The sequence below is a fragment of the Pan troglodytes genome, chromosome 23 (assembly GCF_028858775.2).
Source record: "Pan troglodytes isolate AG18354 chromosome 23, NHGRI_mPanTro3-v2.0_pri, whole genome shotgun sequence".
Classification (NCBI taxonomy): Eukaryota; Metazoa; Chordata; class Mammalia; order Primates; family Hominidae; genus Pan; species Pan troglodytes.
The window spans coordinates 38,519,925-38,539,694 of record NC_086016.1 but is presented as its reverse complement, the minus strand read 5'-3'; the positions used below and the strand labels follow the sequence as shown (position 1 = coordinate 38,539,694).

The window sequence follows — 19,770 nt, the reverse complement described above, 5'->3', positions numbered from 1 at the left end:
ATAACGGATTTCCGGGTGGACCTTCGCTTTACGGCTCGTGAGTTCTTCCGCCCAACCCAGAGGAAGCGGAAGAGCAGTTTACGACAGCGCCGGTCGTGTTTACGGCGGCGCCCGCTGCGCGCGCATGTTTCCTCTTTTCCTGGTTTCTCAAGAGTGCTGCTGCTAACGCGGTCCCCGGCACGCACCATCTGTTGCCATCCCGGCCGGCCGAGGCCGTTACAGGTGAGCGGCGTGTTTCATAGGTTCCTGCGGCCCTCCGGAGCCGGTTCGGACTAGGTCCAGCCTTCGGGGGCCTCCCGGAAGAGACCTCTCTTAGTCCCTTCCTGCTGTTGCCGTCCCTCCGCTGGGCGGGGCAGGAATCCACTTTCGGGGGCCCCACGTCCCGCACGCTACTGAACGCGGGACACGACCTTGTGGGTGAGGTCCCTGGCCCTAGGCCCTGCTCAGTGCCCATGAGCTGGGTGAATTTGATTGTCACTTAACTCATCTGGGTTAAGACGGAGGGGTAACAACAAAGTCTTTCTGAAGTGGCCGAAAACTCCCTGACTTTTTGAGTGAGGTCTTAGGGGTACCAGGCTGAGCGGTGTTTGGCCCCTGTTCTTAGGAATTCACAGTGCATAGGTTACCTTCCCTTTTTTGTGAAACTGGAGGCTAGGATAGAGAAGTAGATTTGATCTCTGATCTTAAATCTACCCCACCCCCTGTTCAGCGATGGACGGCTTATGATCTGTAGTGGCCTGCCAACCACAGAGCCCCTTCTGAGTGCCCTCTTGGAACCTCCCTATCCTGCCCCTGTGACTAGTACAGCTGTTACTTCGTTTTTGCTGAGCGGCTCAGTTTCTCCTCCTGGTTCCGCTCTGCTCTTAAAAAAAAAAAAAAAATTTATTAAAGCCAGGGTATCTCACCCCTGGCTTTCCAGGGAGGTGATGCAGGTCGAGCCTCGGGCCTCTTCCCTTCTTGAGCTTCTGACAGAACCCGATTTTTTAAAGTGTGTTTTGAGACTCGTTGTCTTGGTATTATTGTGTACGGTCTCAAACCTCTGATCTTTGCGGGCTGCTGCCCAGCTGTAATATAATGGAAAGAAGGCTGGACTGACAGCAGGCAACCCTGGAAATCAAATCTGTTTTGAAATGATGAGGTCAGCTGCTTGAGTAGGCTGAGCTTCAAATTTTTGCCTCTAAAGTGGGGGTGGGGGGGTGGTCAATGGTGTTAAATTATCTGGCGTAGGGCCTAACACGTAGGAGCTCAGCAATATTTATTTAATACGAATTGTTCTGAGACCACCACCCTTTTTCTTCTGTCCTCTTCCTATAGTTTCTATTAGAAAGATGAAACTTCTAGGTTCATCCTGTGTTGCTGTCACCCAAATGTCATCTCTGAAGGAAGCCTCAATCTCCCCAGCATGGGGCTTTGAGGAGAGTTTACTAAGTTCAGCATACCTGTTCTTTTGATTGCTCTCCAGCCTCCAAGAAACATTTGATTTTTGTTTTTTTGAGACGGAGTCTTGCTCTGTTGCCCAGGCTGGAGTGTAATGGCAGGATCTTGGCTCACTGCAACCTCCGCCTCCTGGGTTCAAGCGACTCTCCTGCCTCAGCCTCCTGAGTAGCTGGTATTACAGGTGCCCGCCACCACGCCCAGCTAATTTTTGTATTTTTAGTAGAGACTGGGTTTCACCATGTTGACCAGGCTGGTCTCGAACTGCTGACCTCGTGATCCGCCCACCTCGGCCTCTCAAAGTGCTGGGATTACAGGCGTGAGCCACCGCGCCCGGCCTCCAAGAAATACTTGTGTAGTGAATTTTCCTCTAGGAACTCGCCTTCTAAGCATTTTCAGAAGGTTACAACGGAAGATAAATGCATAGGTTTTTTTATAGGAAGTGTCGGGCAGCCATCTGCTATAGAGCGCCGGTTTTTTAATTCCCGAGAGGGCTATAGCATTATGCAGAGTGCAGACTCTGGGGTCAGACTGCTTTGGTTCACATTTTTAATCCACTAGCATTTCAACTTTGGGCAATTTCTTCATTTCTCTGTGCTTTGGTTTTCTTATCTGGAGAGTGCGGATAACATTGGCTTCTACCTCACAGGATTGTTGGCAGGACTGTATGAATGAATGAGTGGTAAACAGTAAGAACAGTGCCTGGCAGTATTCGTGAACATTTAACATGGCAACTTTGGGCCTGAGGTCTGTGGGGACCTCCTTGGCCCTCTGGCAGTTCTTCTGCCTGGCTTTATGTCCACTTGCACTGCACACAGGATTTGCGTTGATGGCAGAAAATTGAAACAATGAGAAAGGAAAATTGAATTTCAGGATATACTTAAAAGATCTTTTTTTCTCAGCACTCTATATACATAAATGCACTTTTGCAAGTCTGAATACTTGTGTGGCATTATACAAAGTGCTTAGAACAAGGATCTTGTTTATTTTGCAGATGGAAAAGACTAAGGCGGCTGGACGTGGTGGCTCACGCCTGTAATCCCAGCACTTTGGGAGGTCGAGGCGGGCGGATCATTTGAGGTCAGGAGTTCAAGACTAGCCTGGACAACATGGTGAAACCCTGTCTCCACTAAAAACACAGAAAATAGCCAGGCGGTGCTTGCCTGTAATCCCAGCTACTCAGGAGGCTGAGGCAGGAGAATCGCTTGAACTCGGAAGGCGGAGGTTGCACGCCACTGCACCCCAGCATGGGTGACAAAGTGAGACTCTGTCTCAAAAAAAAGAAAAGACTACTAAGTCTTAGGGAAGTTGAGTTTGTATGAATTGGTGAAGGTATATCTCAGAACCAAAACAAGGTTACTATATTTGAAAAAACATTAGGACATTTTATCAAATCTGACACCATTAAATTTTTTTAAACACTTATGTAACACAGAAAAAGAAAAACTACCAATCAATACGACACCCTGTCAAGCACAAGGTGCAGCCTCATTTTAAAGATGTTACAGTAAAAAGAGAGTGTCGTGGAATTAATGAAATATGAAAAATCAGTTTTGTTTGCATCCTTCTCAGTTTTAAGTACATATTCACAGTATAATTAACAAAAACAGTAGTAGTCGCTCAACAGTTGAGGGTTCCATTTTGCGTGTTGCTTTTTGAGTTCTATCATTTATGTCTTTGCTTACTTCAAATGGAGGGTGTTTTGTACTCTGAGGCCTTCGTTCATGCCGCTACTCACATGATTTATATTTTTCAGATTTTGGAAGATGGCAAAGTTCATGACACCCGTGATCCAGGACAACCCCTCAGGCTGGGGTCCCTGTGCTGTTCCCGAGCAGTTTCGGGATATGCCCTACCAGCCGTTCAGCAAAGGAGATCGGCTAGGAAAGGTACATGCCTGTCAGCAGGAGTCTGAATCTTTGCAGCTGTGGCTGCTACTCTCGAGTCCCTGTTTTGATTTTATTGTCTCAAAATCTTAACTCCTGAATTTCTTATAGGGATGCCAGCTGAGAAAGGTTATCTCTGGGTGTAGTCATAGAAGAGCTGGGCACTTACAGAGGTGTTGTGAACAAATTCTGAGACTCTTCCACGCTGTCCTCTCGCGCTCAGGGATTTCTGGTTCTGCAGAAACTTGCCTGGTTGACCTGTGCATTCTCTGTCTTTTCTTGTTCTTCGTAGGTTGCAGACTGGACAGGAGCCACATACCAAGATAAGAGGTACACAAGTAAGTGTTTCTGCAACTGAATGCCCCAATCAGGGCCTTGGGAAAGTTGTTCTTTATTCTTATGACCTTCTTCTGAAAGCTTTTTAGAATGGGAAGGAACTGCCAACAATAATTCATAACTTTTAGGGATGTATTCTGGGCTTTAACAATAACCACATTTTTGGAAATAGCCCTCAAAACTTAGACCATTCATTAAAGAGGTCTAGCCTATTAAAATGGGGTTTTGGGCCCTTTTAAAAACCTGTTGAAAACATTAGCTGGGCGTGGTGGCGTGCACCTGTAATCCCAGCTACTCGGGTGGCTGAGGCAGGACAATCACTTGAACCCAGAAGTTAGAGGTTGCAGTGAGCCGAGATCATGCTATTGTACTCCAGCCTGGTGACAGAGCCAGATCCTGTCTCCAAAAAAAAAAAAAAAAAAATTAAAACCCCTGGTTTTAAGATCCTGGTACCATAAAAAGGCTTTTTCTCTCTGCCACTTCAGATAGTTGGAGGTGGCTGCCTGGAGAACTAAGTTAGGATAGCTGAGGCTGAGATTGGCAAGAAAGTATATCGTGATCTATTAGACATACCTGCCATGGGCCCCTGATAATGGAGATGGTGGTTAGCAATAAATACCTCAGATTCTCACACAATAACGCAGAGAGTGAAATGGGTTAGTTTGAGTCCTTCAGATTCTTGGCTTAGAAAGTTCTTTAGGCCAGAGTTGTTCAAAATTGAATGTGCATATGAATCATCCGGGGATCTTGTTAAAATGCTGGTTCTGATTCAGTGGGTATGGGGTGGGACTGTGAGTCTGTGTGTCTAACAAGCTTTCAGCCAATGCTACAGGTCTCAAGACCACACTTGAAATAGCAAGGCTTTAGACTGGTGCGTATCTGGTAAAGTCTGTGGGTGCAGTTACTACATGCCATCACCTTTGCCTCCAGATAAGTACTCCTCTCAGTTTGGTGGTGGAAGTCAATATGCTTATTTCCATGAGGAGGATGAAAGTAGCTTCCAGCTGGTGGATACAGCGCGCACACAGAAGACGGCCTACCAGCGGAATCGAATGAGATTTGCCCAGGTAGGCCAAGAGCCAGCAACCACAGCATCTTGGGGCTGTTACTGTTGGCCATCACCTGCTAAAAAATGCTACCTTGTGACTCCTAATGAGAGAGGGAAGCATATTATAGGTCTTTTCGTGAATCTCGGGTCACCGTTCCATAACAAGTGGTACCAAGGTGAACTTGCACTAGGATCAGGGATGCATTTAAATTGTTTATATTTCTGTTTGCCAGTAGCTAGGATATCAGACTTGTATGCTAAAAACATTTGTGCTGGATAAGAAGGTGCACCCGTGCCTGTTACCACACTTAATTGCTGTGTGCAGACTTTATTAAGTAGATGGTCCAGTCAGATTGCCTATTATTATTTAAAGAGGCAAACTCAGAAAATCTAATGAGACCCAGTAAACATACTTCAATGAAAAATATATCATGGGAGTATAGGTCTAAGCAAAGTCCAAGTACTTACCCCCTAACACCCCCAAGCTGTTGATGCCGTAGAGTGAAAGCACAGAGTAAGATGTGAAACTTGGGATTTGGCATCCTAAATTTACTCCAAAGACCTCCCACTTGTTCTGCCTATTGTGAGCCAAATCTCCAAGATTTTAACATGGATGTTTCTTGCTGATGCCCAGAGGAACCTCCGCAGAGACAAAGATCGTCGGAACATGTTGCAGTTCAACCTGCAGATCCTGCCTAAGAGTGCCAAACAGAAAGAGAGGTGAGATTTTCATCCTGCTGGAACAAGACACCCTTCCCAGACTGGCCGTATTTGGAAACCACAGGACCAAAGCAGGAGGATGGTTGTCTTCCCCACCACTGCAAAAAAGGAAAATACTTTCTACAACCAGTTAAGCCCCCTTTTAGCTTGTCGTTCTCAGGCTGGTTCATGGCAGATAGCATGGGCAGGAAACTAACTCCTTGTGCTGGTCATGCGCGCTAAAGGGAAACACAGGCAGGCAAGAAGAGGCTCTGGAGCTTACCTGGGCTCAGTTCTGCTGTGGGTCAACTCTAGGAAGCCCCATGTATGCTGGTCCTTTGAGCCTCCTGGTGTTGTGTGGTCCAGCGGCCACTACACCCCAGATTGGAACTATCAGTGAACAGTCACTATAGATGAAGTAAAATCATCTGGTCAGTATTTGGAGGCAGTGTACCTTTTCTAACACCTCCAGTATGCACCGTCTGGGTCTCTTCCTTTCTCTAAGCCCATTTTTCATAGTTTAAAGGAGTTAGTGGTGATGGTAAGGTTTAGCTGAAGAGAATGGCAGCGTGTGCCTTTTGAAGAAGCCACTGATTTAAAGGTCTGCACTGAGATCATATTTCTGTCTTTCCAGAGAACGCATTCGACTGCAGAAAAAGTTCCAGAAACAATTTGGGGTTAGGCAGAAATGGGATCAGAAATCACAGGTAATGTATTTATACCAGAATTCTGCCTTGGAATTTGGTTCTGTTTATTTGGTTGTCTTTATTAATAGCTTAGATGAGATATACTTCACATACCATACAATTTAGTGGTTTTTAATATATTTGAAGAGTTCTGTAACTGGTCAATTTCAGACCATTTTCATCACCCTCAAAAGAATCCCTTACCCTTTAGCAGTCACCCTGTCTTGATCTGTTTTCTGTTGCTAGAACAGAATACCTGAGAGTGGGTAAGTTATAAAGCGGTTTCTTTAGCTCATGGTTCTGGGGACTGGGAAGTCCCGGATCAGGAGCCACATCTGGTGAGGGCCTCATGCTGCTTGATAGCATGGCAGAAAAAGCAGAAGGGGGAGCAGGGTGCAACAGAGAAAAGGGCTAAACTTTGGGTAGTTAGCCCATTCCTGAGAGAAGGGCATGAGGCATTTATTCCTTTTAACGACCTAATCTCTTAAAGGCCCTACCTCCCGACACTGCCGCAGTAGCAACCAGATTGCCAAATGAATTCCAGGAGGCACACCCAAACACCAGCACCCCCAGTCGCCCAGCCGCAGGCAGCTATGAATCTGTTTTCTGTCTCGGGATTTTTTGTTCTAGACATTTTACATAAATGGAATCATACAATATGTGGTCTTTAGTAACTGGCAGCTTTTATTTAGCGTGTTTTCAAGAGTCATCCATGTGGTAGCATGTGTCGGTACAGTTGTCCTTCGGTATATGAAAGTCTACACATTCTCAAGTCCCACATTCGGCCTGTGGTAGCCACATGTATGAAAAGTCAGCCCTCCATATACTCGGGGTTTGCATCCCAAGAATACTGTTTTCTTTTTCTTTTCTTTTTTGAGACAGGGTCTTGCTCTGTCACCCAGGCTGGAGTGCAGTGGCATGAATCTTAGCCAACTGCAACCTCTGCCTGCTGGGTTCAAGTGATCCTCCTACCTCAGCCTTCTGAGTAGCTGAGACTATAGGCATGCACCACCACGCCTGGCTAATTTTTGTATTTTCTGTAGATATGGGGTTATGCCATGTTCCCCAGGCTGGTCTCAAACTCCTGAGCTCAAGCAGTCCACCCACCTCAGCCTCCCAAAGTGCTGGGGTTACAGACATGAGCCACTGCGCCTGGCTTGTATTTTCAATCCATGTTTGTTTGAAGAAAATCTGCATATTAAGTAGACCCATGTACTTCAAACCCATGTTGTTCAAGTTCAGCTGTGCTTCATCTGTTGTTGGTTTTTTTGGTTTTTGTTTTTTGTTTTTTTAAGATGGACTCTCACTCTGTCACCCAAGCTGCAGTGCCAGTGGCGCGATCTTGGCTCACTGCAACCTCCGCCTCCCGGGTTAAAGTGATTCTCACGCCTCAGCCTCCCAAGTAGCTAGGATTACAGGCACGTGCCAACATGTCTGGCTTTTTTTTTTTTTTTTTTTTTTCATATGTTTTGTAGAGACAGGGTTTTACCATGTTGGCCTGGCTGGTTTCAAACTCCTGACCTCAGATGATCCACCCACCTCAGCCTCCCAAAGTGCTGGGATTACAGGCGTGAGGCACCACACCCAGCCCAGATGAGCTTCATTTCTTGTTTATTGCCAAATAAGAGTCCTTTGAATTATACATCATGTTGTTTTGAGCCATTCACATGCTGATGAACATTTGAGTTGTTTTTCACTTTTTGACTATTATTGATGCTGCTGTGAACGTTCACCTGCGTGTGCTTGTGTGGGCATTCTGAGAACAGAACACGTGTAAGCAAAAGTGAAGCTACATTTTGTTGGATATGATGCTATATCAAGAATAGTTAATAACCCGAGAGAAATATAAAGGACCTGCTACATGTTCATCAGGTGACATCATTACCTGGGAGTGGAACCCCATTTGCTTTTGAACTTTTGATCCCTTTGGTCCTCCTCCACACCATAAATTCCTGGGAGTCAGGGATTCTGTCTTATAAAACAGTCAGCACTCCATCACTCCATTTATTGAATAAAAGCTCTTTTTCTTTTCTCTCTTTTATTGAGACGCAGTCTTGCTCTGTCACCCAGGCTGGAGTGCAGTGGTGCTATCTCAGCTCGCTGCAACCTCCGCCTCCCAGATTCAAGCTATTCTCCTGCCTCAGCCTCCTGAGTAGCTGGGATTACAGGCATGCATCACCATGCCTGGCTAATTTTTGTATTTTTAGTAGAGATGGGGTTTCACCATGTTGGACAGGCTGGTCTCGAACTCCTGACCTCAGGTGATCTGCCCGCCTTGGCCTCCCAAAGGGCCACTGAGCCCCTCTGTTTTGTGTGGTTGTTGTTTGAGACAGGATCTCGTGTCACTCAGGCTGGAGCGCAGTAGTGCAATCATAGCTCACTGCAGCCTCAAACTCCTGGGCTCAAGCGATCATCCTGCCTCAGCTTCCCAAAGTGCTGGGACTACAGGCATGAGCCACTGCACCAGGCCAGCTCTTCATATTTTTAGCCTGTCTTTTATTTATGTTTTGTATGGACTATAACTTTTTTTTCCTCTAATGGTTTTCAACTGCAGAAACCCCGAGACTCTTCAGTTGAAGTTCGTAGTGATTGGGAAGTGAAAGAGGAAATGGATTTTCCTCAGTTGATGAAGATGCGCTACTTGGAAGTATCAGAGCCACAGGACATGTAAGCAGCATCTTTTACTACTTTCTACACTGCTCTTATGTGTGTGGACCAGCTGGTGATGGGTATTTTCTTAAGCCCTAGTATTTCCAAAAAGGCTTTGAAACCACTTACTCAAAACACATTTCATAAGGTTAACAGAGGTATTTGAAAAAAATCAAGACCGGCCAGGTGCAGTGGGTCACCTGAGGTCAGGAGTTCAAGACCAGCCTGGCCAACATGGTGAAACCCAGTCTCTACTAAAAATACAAAAACTTAGCCGGGCGTGGTGGCACACACCTGTAATCCCAGCTACTCAGGAGGCTGAGGCACGAGAATCACTTAAACCCTGGAGGTGGAGGTTGCAGTGAGCTGAGATCTTGCCATTGCACTCCAGCCTGGGCAACAAGAGCGAAACTCCCATCTCAAAAAAAAAAAAAAAAAAAGTCAAGACCAAGGGGAAAAGCAGAAGTTCACTGACTGCAAACTTCTTTTTAACTTCCTGGTATCCTGAGCAAAGAAGAAATGAGTTATACAACTCTTTTGGCAGAAAGAGAAAGCAGAATGGAATTTGCTGATTATTAAACTGTATATTTCTGTTTCCTGGCACCCTGAGCAAAAGAGCAATAAGATTAAGTTATAAAACTCTTGTCAGGAAAAGAAACACAACAATTCTTCAGGAGAATCTTTGCTTCTCCTGACATTTCAAATAGCTTCTTACCTCAAAGGACAAGTAGGTGGAATTTAGGTAGTGGGAAACCAGAGCACCAGACGAGAAGTCAGCCTACCCAGGTGCTTCTATAACTAGTCATCTCCTGTCTTAGCCTCGGTCACCCTACCTTTAAAATGGGGGCGTTGGGCTAGATGAGTTGTGCTTGCTGTGTTCTACGCCAGGTGTTAAGTGGACAGGAACTGAGCAAGCACTGAGGATTCGTCTCTCCTGCTCTGGCCAGAGATTGCTTTCCACCTCTTTTAGACTTTTGGATAAGACTTCTGGATGTATGGCTTAAAAGAAAAAACTGGGGGTTATCTCTCTTACTTTGCATGTCTTTGCCTGCTCTTCCCACAGTGAGTGTTGTGGGGCCCTAGAATACTACGACAAAGCCTTTGACCGCATCACCACGAGGAGTGAGAAGCCACTGCGGAGCATCAAGCGCATCTTCCACACTGTCACCACCACAGACGACCCTGTCATCCGCAAGGTGTGCGCCTCCTTCTGCCCCTCTCCCCCTTGTTAGGAATGCTGTCGGCTTCTACAGCTGAAGCTGCAGAAAGAACAGAAGACATGGGAATAACGTATGTATTATAGGTAAAAGCACTTTGCCAGGTAGACCGGAAATGTGGATGTTAAGCACAGCTGGACTTGAAGCCCAGTTCTGCCGTGCTTCCTGGCTTAGTCTCTGGAGCCTTAGTTCTCTCATCTGCAACAAGGGGTAGATGTACATAGCACTACCACTGGGGCAAAGGTGAAAGCATCTGAAGCACTTGGCTGGAATCTAGCAGGTGTTTAGGGTGCTGCAGTGCCACTGCCACCCGAAACTTGCTGGCTCACTGGCTGCAGTGTTTTTGGTCAATGAGGTGGGGCCTCCTTATTAAGGATTTATGTGGTCAGCAAAGGAGTTCTTTCCCATCCATGTGAGTGGGCAGTGAGACCTGGGAGTGTCTTTCCATCTTCTCTCTTTGATCCTCTTTGCAGCTGGCAAAAACTCAGGGGAATGTGTTTGCCACTGATGCCATCCTGGCCACGCTGATGAGCTGTACCCGCTCAGTGTATTCCTGGGATATTGTCGTCCAGAGAGTTGGGTCCAAACTCTTCTTTGACAAGAGAGACAACTCTGACTTTGGTAAGAAGCGTGCCTGGGGAGCAACTCAAAGGCATTGAGTATTTTTGTTGGTACAGAACAAGTCTCTGGTACTAGAGAATGGATAGACAGTGGTCCGTCTTCCCAAGGGCATTGAGAGCAGCAGTGTCTGAATCTCCCAGACTCTTTAGAGGTTAGGAGAAGAGACTGTCACTGCAGTACCTGCTTGAGGCCTCAGCTTTTGGAGTCCTCACAGCACCCTAATAGCAGGCTTCCAAATGTTGCTTTTTTGTTGTTTTCTTTTTTTAATTGAGACAGAGTCTCACTCTGTCACCCAGGCTGGAGTGCAGTGGCGCAGTCTTGGCTCACTGCAGCGTCTGCCTCCCACATTCAAGTGATTCTTCTGCCTCAGCCTCCCGAATAGCTGGGATTACAGGCATGTGCCACTATGCCTGGCTACTTTCTGTATTTTTAGTAGAGACGGTTTCACCATGTTGGCCAGGCTGGTCTCGAACTCCTGGCCTCAAGTGATCCATCAGCCTTGGCCTCCCAAAGTGCTGCGATTAGAGGTGTGAGCCAACGCACCTGGCCCAAATGTTATTCATTTAAATACCCCTTTTTCGACTTTTGCCATCTTGCATACCTTGTTCAGTGTTTGCTTACTGTATATACAAATATATATTTTATACCATACGTATATGTATTTATACACCATAAAGGAAAACCATGTCACTCAAAAATTAACAAAACAGGCTGGACACGGTGGCTCACAACCTGTAATCCTGCCACTTTGGGAGGCCGAGGCGGAGAATCACTTGACATCAGGAGATCGAGACCAAGCCTGGCCAACATGGTGAAACCCGGTCTCTACTAAAAATACAAAAATTAGCCAGGTGTGGTGGTGGACACATGTAATCCCAGCTACTTAGGAGGCTGAGGCAGGAGAATCGCTTGAACCCAGGAGGCAGAGGTTGCAGTGAGCCGTGGACACACCACTGCACTCCAACCTGGGTGACAGAGCAAGACTCCATTTCAAAAAAAAAAGTGTTTATATTCTGAGCCTGAAGCCTGAGGTCTTTATTAAAAAGCTTGCAAAATCATTCTCTTGAGGAATCCAAAACGACTGAAAAGGGACAGCTTCATTACTGTGTGATTGAATTGAATGTTGGACAGTATCTTGAGTTATCCTGGAGCAGCTGCCCCACTCCCCCACTTATGTGTTCCACACCAGGGAGACCCACTTTAGGAGAGGGCAGTTCTTTGAAGGAAGGACTTGTGTTGTTTGCCTCTCCACATCTCCCCACAGCGCTGCGTACATTGTCAGTGACTCTTTGTTGCATGGTGAGTGACCATGCCACGCTTTTGCAGACCTCCTGACAGTGAGTGAGACTGCCAATGAGCCCCCTCAAGATGAAGGTAATTCCTTCAATTCACCCCGCAACCTGGCCATGGAGGCAACCTACATCAACCACAATTTCTCCCAGCAGTGCTTGAGAATGGTGAGGAAACGAGTCTCTGGGCATTGATTCATTCTTATTTAATCAGCTGCTGTTTGTGGAGCATCTGCTTTGTGCTAGGCTCTTGGGTTGTGGGACTGAGCAGGTCAGACGCAGTCCCCACCTTTAGCAGGGGAGTTACATGCCTGGGCTTGGATGTTAGGCTCTCTGACTTTGAACAAAGTTCCTGCCCTTACAGAATTTAATGATAGTGGAGGAGGAAACACAGTGAACAATAAATAATAAATTGATTTACATCAAATGGTGATATGTGCCATGGCAAAAAAATGAAGTAGAGATGGGCATGGTTACTAAGTCGTTGTTCTAATTCATCAGGTGCTAACAGTTGGGAGGGGTCAAGTAGGCACAAAACAGGCAGCGAGCTCAGAGCCCCATCAAGGGCCCCAGGAACCTGGCCAGGGCTGCAACTAAGCAGAGGTGCTGGGTCTGACTGATTGGCCTTGGCCTTGTCAACAAAGTTAGCTCTGTCTTGTGACACCTTTGTTTTTGCAGGGGAAGGAAAGATACAACTTCCCCAACCCAAACCCGTTTGTGGAGGACGACATGGATAAGAATGAAATCGCCTCTGTTGCGTACCGGTAGGTCACCTCTCTGGTGGGTATTGTGGCCAGATTGGAGCACGGGCCCCACTCTATAGAATCCCCAGTGACCACATGAGTTTCTTTTTTGCTGCAGTTACCGCAGGTGGAAGCTTGGAGACGATATTGACCTTATTGTCCGTTGTGAGCATGATGGCGTCATGACTGGAGCCAACGGGGAAGTGTCCTTCATCAACATCAAGACACTCAATGAGTGGGATTCCAGGGTGAGCCGCCATCTCCATCACCCTCCTGGTGACACCATGTCTCTATTCCCTACGGTGCCTGTTTACGCAGGCTAGGTTGTATGAACTGTTTCTTATCCCCTTTCGTTACTTACAGAGCTACCTGGATGTTTTTTTTGTCTTGTGAGTTTTTTCCTCTGCTTAGTTCCTTGCTGAGAAAGAGCATGACTGTGTGTGTAGAACTATGTTAAGTGTTAAGAACTTTTCTGCTTATTTTTTTACACAGGAACCAGTTAACTCCCTTCTTCCAGTACTTTCTTCATCTCTGTTCCATTGTGGCCTCCTGTTGACTTCTGCTCCCTGAGCATCTGATTTTTTCCTCTCCTTATTATCTGGGTTGGCAGTTTTCCTGTAAGTCTGGCCGCTCTTCTTTTTGACCTCTTCTTTCATTGACTGAGCCACTGCCTTCAATCTTTTCATACATTTTTTGCAATTCCTCATTTCTTTAACTCATGGATTCTAAGATCTGGCTCAGAATTGACTCTTCAGAGGCACCTTGAAAGAAACATGCTTCCTTCACTTTTCCTCCTCTATTTCCACCCCACCCCTCCCCATCCGCCCCCCCGCCCACATCACCTGTTGAAAGAGCACACTGGAAGGTTTGCTGTGACCTCCCTCTGGGGCCAGCGGCCTTTTCTTGGACTTTTCCTGGTGAGCTCCCCAAAGCATTCAGGGCCGTCGTGCCTGTGTCGTTTTGCCATCTGTGTTACCGCGTTACTCTGGTCTCACCCGTTTCCCTGTTCCCTTTGCATGTCGTCTTTGCTGGCTCCCCTCCTTTTTGATCCCAGTGGAGTCACCTGGACAGCTCTCTTCGCCATACGTACTTCTGTATTATATAACTTTGTATTAGTTTTCTTTTGCACCATAACAAATTAACAGAAACTTAATGACTTAATACCGATTTATGTATTTTATTTTTATTTTTTATTTTATTTTTCTGAGACGGAGTTTCGCTCTTGTTGCCCAGGCTGGAGTGCAACGGTGCGATCTCAGCTCACTGCAACCTCTACCTCCCGGGCTCAAGCGATTCTCCTGCCTCAGCCTCCCGAGTAGCTAGGATTATAGGCATGCGCCACCACGCCCAGCTAATTTTGTATTTTTAGTAGAGATGGGGTTTCTCCATGTTGGTCAGACTGGTCTTGAAGTCCCGGCCTCAGGTGATCTGCCTGCCTTGGCCTCCCAGAGTGCTGGGATTACAGGCGTGAGCCACAGCACCCGGCCTAACAATACCAATTTATTAGCTCACGGTTTTGTAGGTTAGAAGTCCAGTGCTGTGTGCTTGGTCCTTGTATTAGTCCATTGTCACACTGCTGTAAAGAAATGCCTGAGAGTGGGTAATTTATAAAGAAAAGAGGTTTAATTGGCTCACAGTTCTGCAGGCTCTAGAGGAAGTGTGGCTGAGGAGACCTCAGGAAACTTGCAATGGTGGCAGAAAGCAAAGGAGAAGCAGGCACATCATGGCCAGAGCAGGAGAAAGAGAGGGGGGAAGTTGCTATACACTTTTAAACAACCAGATCTCTCGAATACTCTTACCACAAGAATAGCGCCAAAGGGGGAAATCCGCCCCCATGATCCAGTCACCTCCCACCATGCTCCTCCTCCAACATTGGAGTTTACAATTTGACATGCAGTTTGGGTGGGGCCACAAATCCAAACAAGGCAGAAATCATGGTGTCAATAGAAATAGAACTGAGTTCTCATCTGGAGGTTCTGAAAGAAAAGCCACTTCCAAGCCCATTCTTATTGTGGGTAAAGTTCATTTCCCTTCAGTTAGATGACTGAGGCCCCCATCCCCCTGCCAGCTGTCAGCTGGGAGCCTCTCTTGGCTCCTAGAGGCCACCTGCATTCCTTGTCACATGGCCCCCTCCATCTCCAAGATAGCAACAGCACATCAGATCCTTCTTGTGCTTCAATCTCTGACTTCCTCCGTCTCCGATCTCTACACCTAGATTTAAGAGACTCATATGGTTGGGTGAGCCCAGCCAGGTAGTGCATATTAAGGTAAACTGATTTGCGGCCTTACATATGCAAAATCCCTTTTGACATACAAGGTAGGATAATCATGGGCGTGATACTTGATCCTAGCCATAGGTTCTGCCCGCAGTCAAGGGGAGGAGACTCTGCAAGGGCAAGGGTCACTGGGGGTCATCTTAGAATTCTGCCCATCCCAGGCCTCAACCATGAACTCTTTGAAAATGATTTCTCAAATCTACTCTGATTTATTATACTTCCCATTGTTTTTCTGCTAAAACACCTTCCCCTTCCATGTGTCCCCAGTCCCGTCATTGCCTCTGGGCCAGCTGTCCATCAGCGTTGTCTTTCTCCCACCTAAGCTCTGAGCCTCCAACATCTCCAACTTCTTTTTTACATTATTCTGTTTTGCTGTTAGCAAAATAGAAGGCTTTGCTGTCTTCTGAATCTGTCCTGGATTTCACTGATAATTGCCCTAGTTCCGGGCCCCATTCATCATGCCTGTTTGACATTTATCTCCTAACTGATTTCTCTACCTCCACCCAACTTCTATATTTGATTTATCTCCGCCAGTCAATTGTCCAATACACGCTTCATCAGCAGTGCAGATTGGGAGAAGAACTCTAACATGCCCCAGCAAGCTGTATGCAGTAGTATGCACCTATAGTCCTAGCTGCTCAGGAGCCCGAGGTGGGAGAATCGCTTGGGTTCATGAGTTCAAATCCTGAACTCACCAGCTTGGGCAACATAGTGAGACCCCATCTCCAAAAAATGTGCCACAGCAAACTCACAGGGATGCTGCAGGATATTTTAAATTTTTTAGGGAAACACAGAGACATCTTGTCAGAATACTACTACATGGTTTGAACCTAACTAAATAAAAGGAATTCTTGGCCGGGCACGGTGGCTCACACCTGTAATCCCAGCACTTTGGGAGGCCAAGGCGAGTGGATCACCTGAGGTCAGGAGTTCGAGACCAGCCTGGCCAACATGATGAAACCCCGTATCTACCAAAAATACAAAAATTGGCTGGACATGGTGGCGGGCACCTGTAATCCCAACTACTAGGGAGGCTGAGGTAGGAGAATCACTGGAACCCGGGAGGCGGAGGTTGCAGTGAGCCAAGATTGTGCCACTGCACTCCACCCTGGGCAACAAGAGCAAAACTCCATGTCAAAAAAAAAAAAAAAAAAAATTAAAAGAAATTCTTGAGTATTTCTTTTGCCCTGTGGTTGCCATGAACCAAGAAAGTTTGGGAACCTCCGTCATGTGACCTTTGACCAGTCATTTCACTCTGGGTCCAACTTCCCACGTCTACAAATGATATGGGTAGAAAAGAGGATCTCTCTGGGGTCCTTTTCTACTGTGTGTGCATTTATGTAAAATGTCAGACTCAGCTTTGCACCCACTGCAGGCTTCCACCCCCATCTAAGGCCAACTCTGCCTGTCTTTCCTATCCCACCATGCCTCTCAGATCAAGACCTCCTGTCTACACCTGCACTTGAGCCAATATTCTCCACTTGGCTCACTGTTACACGTCCTCTGTGAAGCCCTTCCTTACCACGCAACACATAGTAAACACTTGGCTCTGCTGTTTATATGACACTTCTAAAGTGTGTGTGTGTGTGTGTGTGTGTGTGTGTGTCCGTGTCCGTGTCCGTGTGTGTCCGTCCATCATTCCCTGTCTAGGTGAGCTTTTAGAAGACAGGAATTGTAAGTCGTTGAGTGACTGCTGTGCGGCAGGCTGTGCAAGGGAAGGGACTATGTCTTTGTCTCTTAAATGGTAAGATTTAGTGCGTACCTACCCACTTTCTAAGCAAGCAGACTAGGGAGTTCCTTCTCTGCCAGAGGAGGTCCCAGCACCTTGGGCATTTGGAGCTTGCTTCTGTTTCTCTAACGGGGCTCTCCTGCAGCACTGTAATGGCGTTGACTGGCGTCAGAAGCTGGACTCTCAGCGAGGGGCTGTCATTGCCACGGAGCTGAAGAACAACAGCTACAAGTTGGCCCGGTGGACCTGCTGTGCTTTGCTGGCTGGATCTGAGTACCTCAAGCTTGGGTGAGATTCCTGTGCAGGAGCTGGCAGCTGATCTTGTGAAAGGAAGGGTCTGGGTAGGGAGGTTGACCCTCCCCTCCCCGTGTACTGGACAATTGACTGGCAGAGATAAATCCAGGGGTGGGGTAGAGATGGAGGGGTCAGTTAGGAGACAAATGCCAAACAGCAGGCATGCTGAATGGAGTCCTGAACTAGGGCAATGGTGTCAATCAAATCCAGAACTGAGAACTCAGAAGACGATGTTTTCCCTTTCCCTTGAAAATAGCAGTGGACTGCCGGGCACGGTGGCTCACGCCTGTAATCCTAGCACTTTGGGAGGCCCAGGCTGGCAGATCACAAGGTCAGGAGATCAAGACCATCCTGGCTAACACGATGAAACCCTGTCTCAACTAAAAATACAAAAAATTAGCCGGGTGTAGTGGCGGGCGCCTGTAGCCCCAGCTACTCAGGGGGCTGAGGCAGGAGAATGGTGTGAACCCGGGAGGCGGAGCTTGCAGTGAGCCAAGATGGCGCCACTGCACTCCAGCCTGGGCGACAGAGCCAGACTCCGTCTCAAAAAAAAAAAAAAGAAAAAATAGCAGTGGACCAGGTATCACCATTTAATTGACATTTGATCCCAAGTGTTGCTGTCTCTGTGCTGCCCTGCTCTGACCACTGATATCCCTTCCCCTGTTAGTTATGTGTCTCGGTACCACGTGAAAGACTCCTCACGCCACGTCATCCTAGGCACCCAGCAGTTCAAGCCTAATGAGTTTGCCAGCCAGATCAACCTGAGCGTGGAGAATGCCTGGGGCATTTTACGCTGCGTCATCGACATCTGCATGAAGCTGGAGGAGGGCAAATACCTCATCCTCAAGGACCCCAACAAGCAGGTCATCCGTGTCTACAGCCTCCCTGATGGCACCTTCAGCTCTGATGAAGACGAGGAGGAAGAGGAGGAGGAAGAAGAGGAAGAAGAAGGTGTGTAGCAGCCCACTTTCTGAGGTCTAGAGTGATCTGTGGGCTAGCACGGGAGCAAGCTCTGTAGCCATTGTGATCTTTAACCTTGATAAAAGTTCGAGAATTCCCTGAGACTTAAGTATGAAGAAGCATTCACTTTGGCTCCAAGAGCTTCTTCTAGAGCCTTTAGATCACATCAAGTGGTTGGGGAGGATAGCGGTGTTTTAGAGAAGCGGCTGGACTGTGGCAGAGGTAGAGGAAGATGAGGGAAGTCCCAGATTGAAGCCGGTGGTCTAGAGGGAAAAGCTCCGCTGCGGGTTAAATAGCCTGAAAGTTGTCTCTCCTGCTCCACCAGCTGGTGAGTGAAGGAAATACCTGCCCAGCCCTGTGAGCATCTGAAAGGCTTAACTTCGGAATGGAAGTGTTGAAAACTCACGCACAGTCCAGCAGAGGTTCAGAAAGGAAAGTGAACGTCATATCACACAACCTGGCTCATTTCTCTTACATTTTTTGTGTCTTTCAGAGGAAGAAACTTAAACCAGTGATGTGGAGCTGGAGTTTGTCCTTCCACCAAGACTACGAGGGCCTTTGATGCTTAGTGGAATGTGTGTCTAACTTGCTTTCTGACATTTAGCAGATGAAATAAAATATACATCTGTTTAGTCTTTCCCTCATCGTCTGCCTGCATTAACGATTTACAGTCATTTCTTCAAAGATTCCTGACAGAGTGGGGATGAGATTCAGCAATTTCTATGTGGAATTCAGAATCTGGGTGTCCTCATTTGTTATAAGAAGTCCATTTCCACAAGCATGAGTGCCTGCTGGCTGTGTGAAGAGCCAACTGTTGCTTTTGGAGAGTTCACTGTGAGGAGCTGGAGTGCAGAGCACTAGTACAGCCTGAAGCAGGGTGTGGATGAGGTGGGGCTGCTGCGCCTGAGGGAGGCTGCCACAGAGAGCTTGATGGATGTCCCACTGGGTGATTGTGTAATGGTTTATGAATTGTTTTTAAGCTTGGCTTGGGCTGGTGACACTCTCAGGCCTGTCCCTACAAAGCATTGTGTCATAAGAGCTCTGCATGTTGAGGATATGTAAACTTTTTTTTTTTTTGAGACGGAATCTCACTCTGTTGCCCAGGCTGGAGTGCAATAGCATGATCTCGGCTCACTGCAACCTCCACCTCCCAGGTTCAAGCGATCCTCCTGCCTCAGCCCCCCAGTAGCTGGGATTACAGGCATGCACCACCATGCCTGGCTAATTTTTGTATTTTTAGTAGAGACGGGGTTTCGCCATAAGGGTCAGGATGGTCTCGAACTCCTGACCTCAGGTGATCTACCCGCCTTGGCCTCCCAAAGTGCTGGGATTACAGGCGTGAGCCACCGCACCCAGCCGAGGATATGTAAACTATGTAAGTGGACACTGTTCTGTTCTGGACACTTGATGGAGTAATTACCCTGCCAGGTATTAATGCTGAGCTTTCTGTAGTATCTAAGCCTCATACAGAACTGTGATGCTGGCAGGAGTAGTACCATTGTAGAGGTGAGGAAACAGGCATGGTGGCTCAAACCTCTAATCCCAACACTTTGAGAGGCTGAGGCAGAAGGATCACTTTAGCCTAGAAGTTTGAGACCAGCCTGGGCAACACAGGGAGACCAGGGCCTGTCTCTACAAAAAAATAAATTATTAGCCAGTCATGATGCTTCCACCTGTGGTCCCAGCTACTCGGGAGGCTGAGGTGGGAGGATGCTTGAGCCCAGGAGTTCAAGGCTGCAGTGAGCTATGATCACACCACTGCACTCCAGCTTAAGTGACAGAAGGAGACCCTTTATCAAAAAAAAAAAAGGCCAGGTGCAGTGGCTCATTCCTGTAATCCCAGCACTTTGGGAGGCCGAGGTGGGTGGATCACTTGAGGTCAGGAGTTCGAAACCAGGCTGAG

At 47.2% G+C, this 19,770-nt stretch overlaps 1 protein-coding gene across 4 annotated transcripts; it reads left to right on the top strand.

Moving 5' to 3' along the window:
- Positions 1–26: 26 nt before the first annotated feature.
- On the top strand, positions 27–18,506 carry EIF3D (eukaryotic translation initiation factor 3 subunit D). 4 transcript variants are annotated; one of them, NM_001246412.1, is given in 16 exon segments: positions 125–222; positions 2,429–2,514; positions 3,191–3,323; positions 3,613–3,658; positions 4,587–4,723; positions 5,339–5,424; positions 6,038–6,110; positions 8,644–8,756; positions 9,802–9,934; positions 10,429–10,576; positions 11,903–12,033; positions 12,544–12,629; positions 12,727–12,856; positions 16,759–16,901; positions 17,575–17,858; positions 18,361–18,506. In NM_001246412.1, coding segments are annotated over 14 exon segments (1,647 nt in total). In that variant the 5' UTR covers positions 125–222; positions 2,429–2,514; positions 3,191–3,200; the 3' UTR covers positions 18,375–18,506.
- The last annotated feature ends 1,264 nt before the right edge of the window (positions 18,507–19,770 follow it).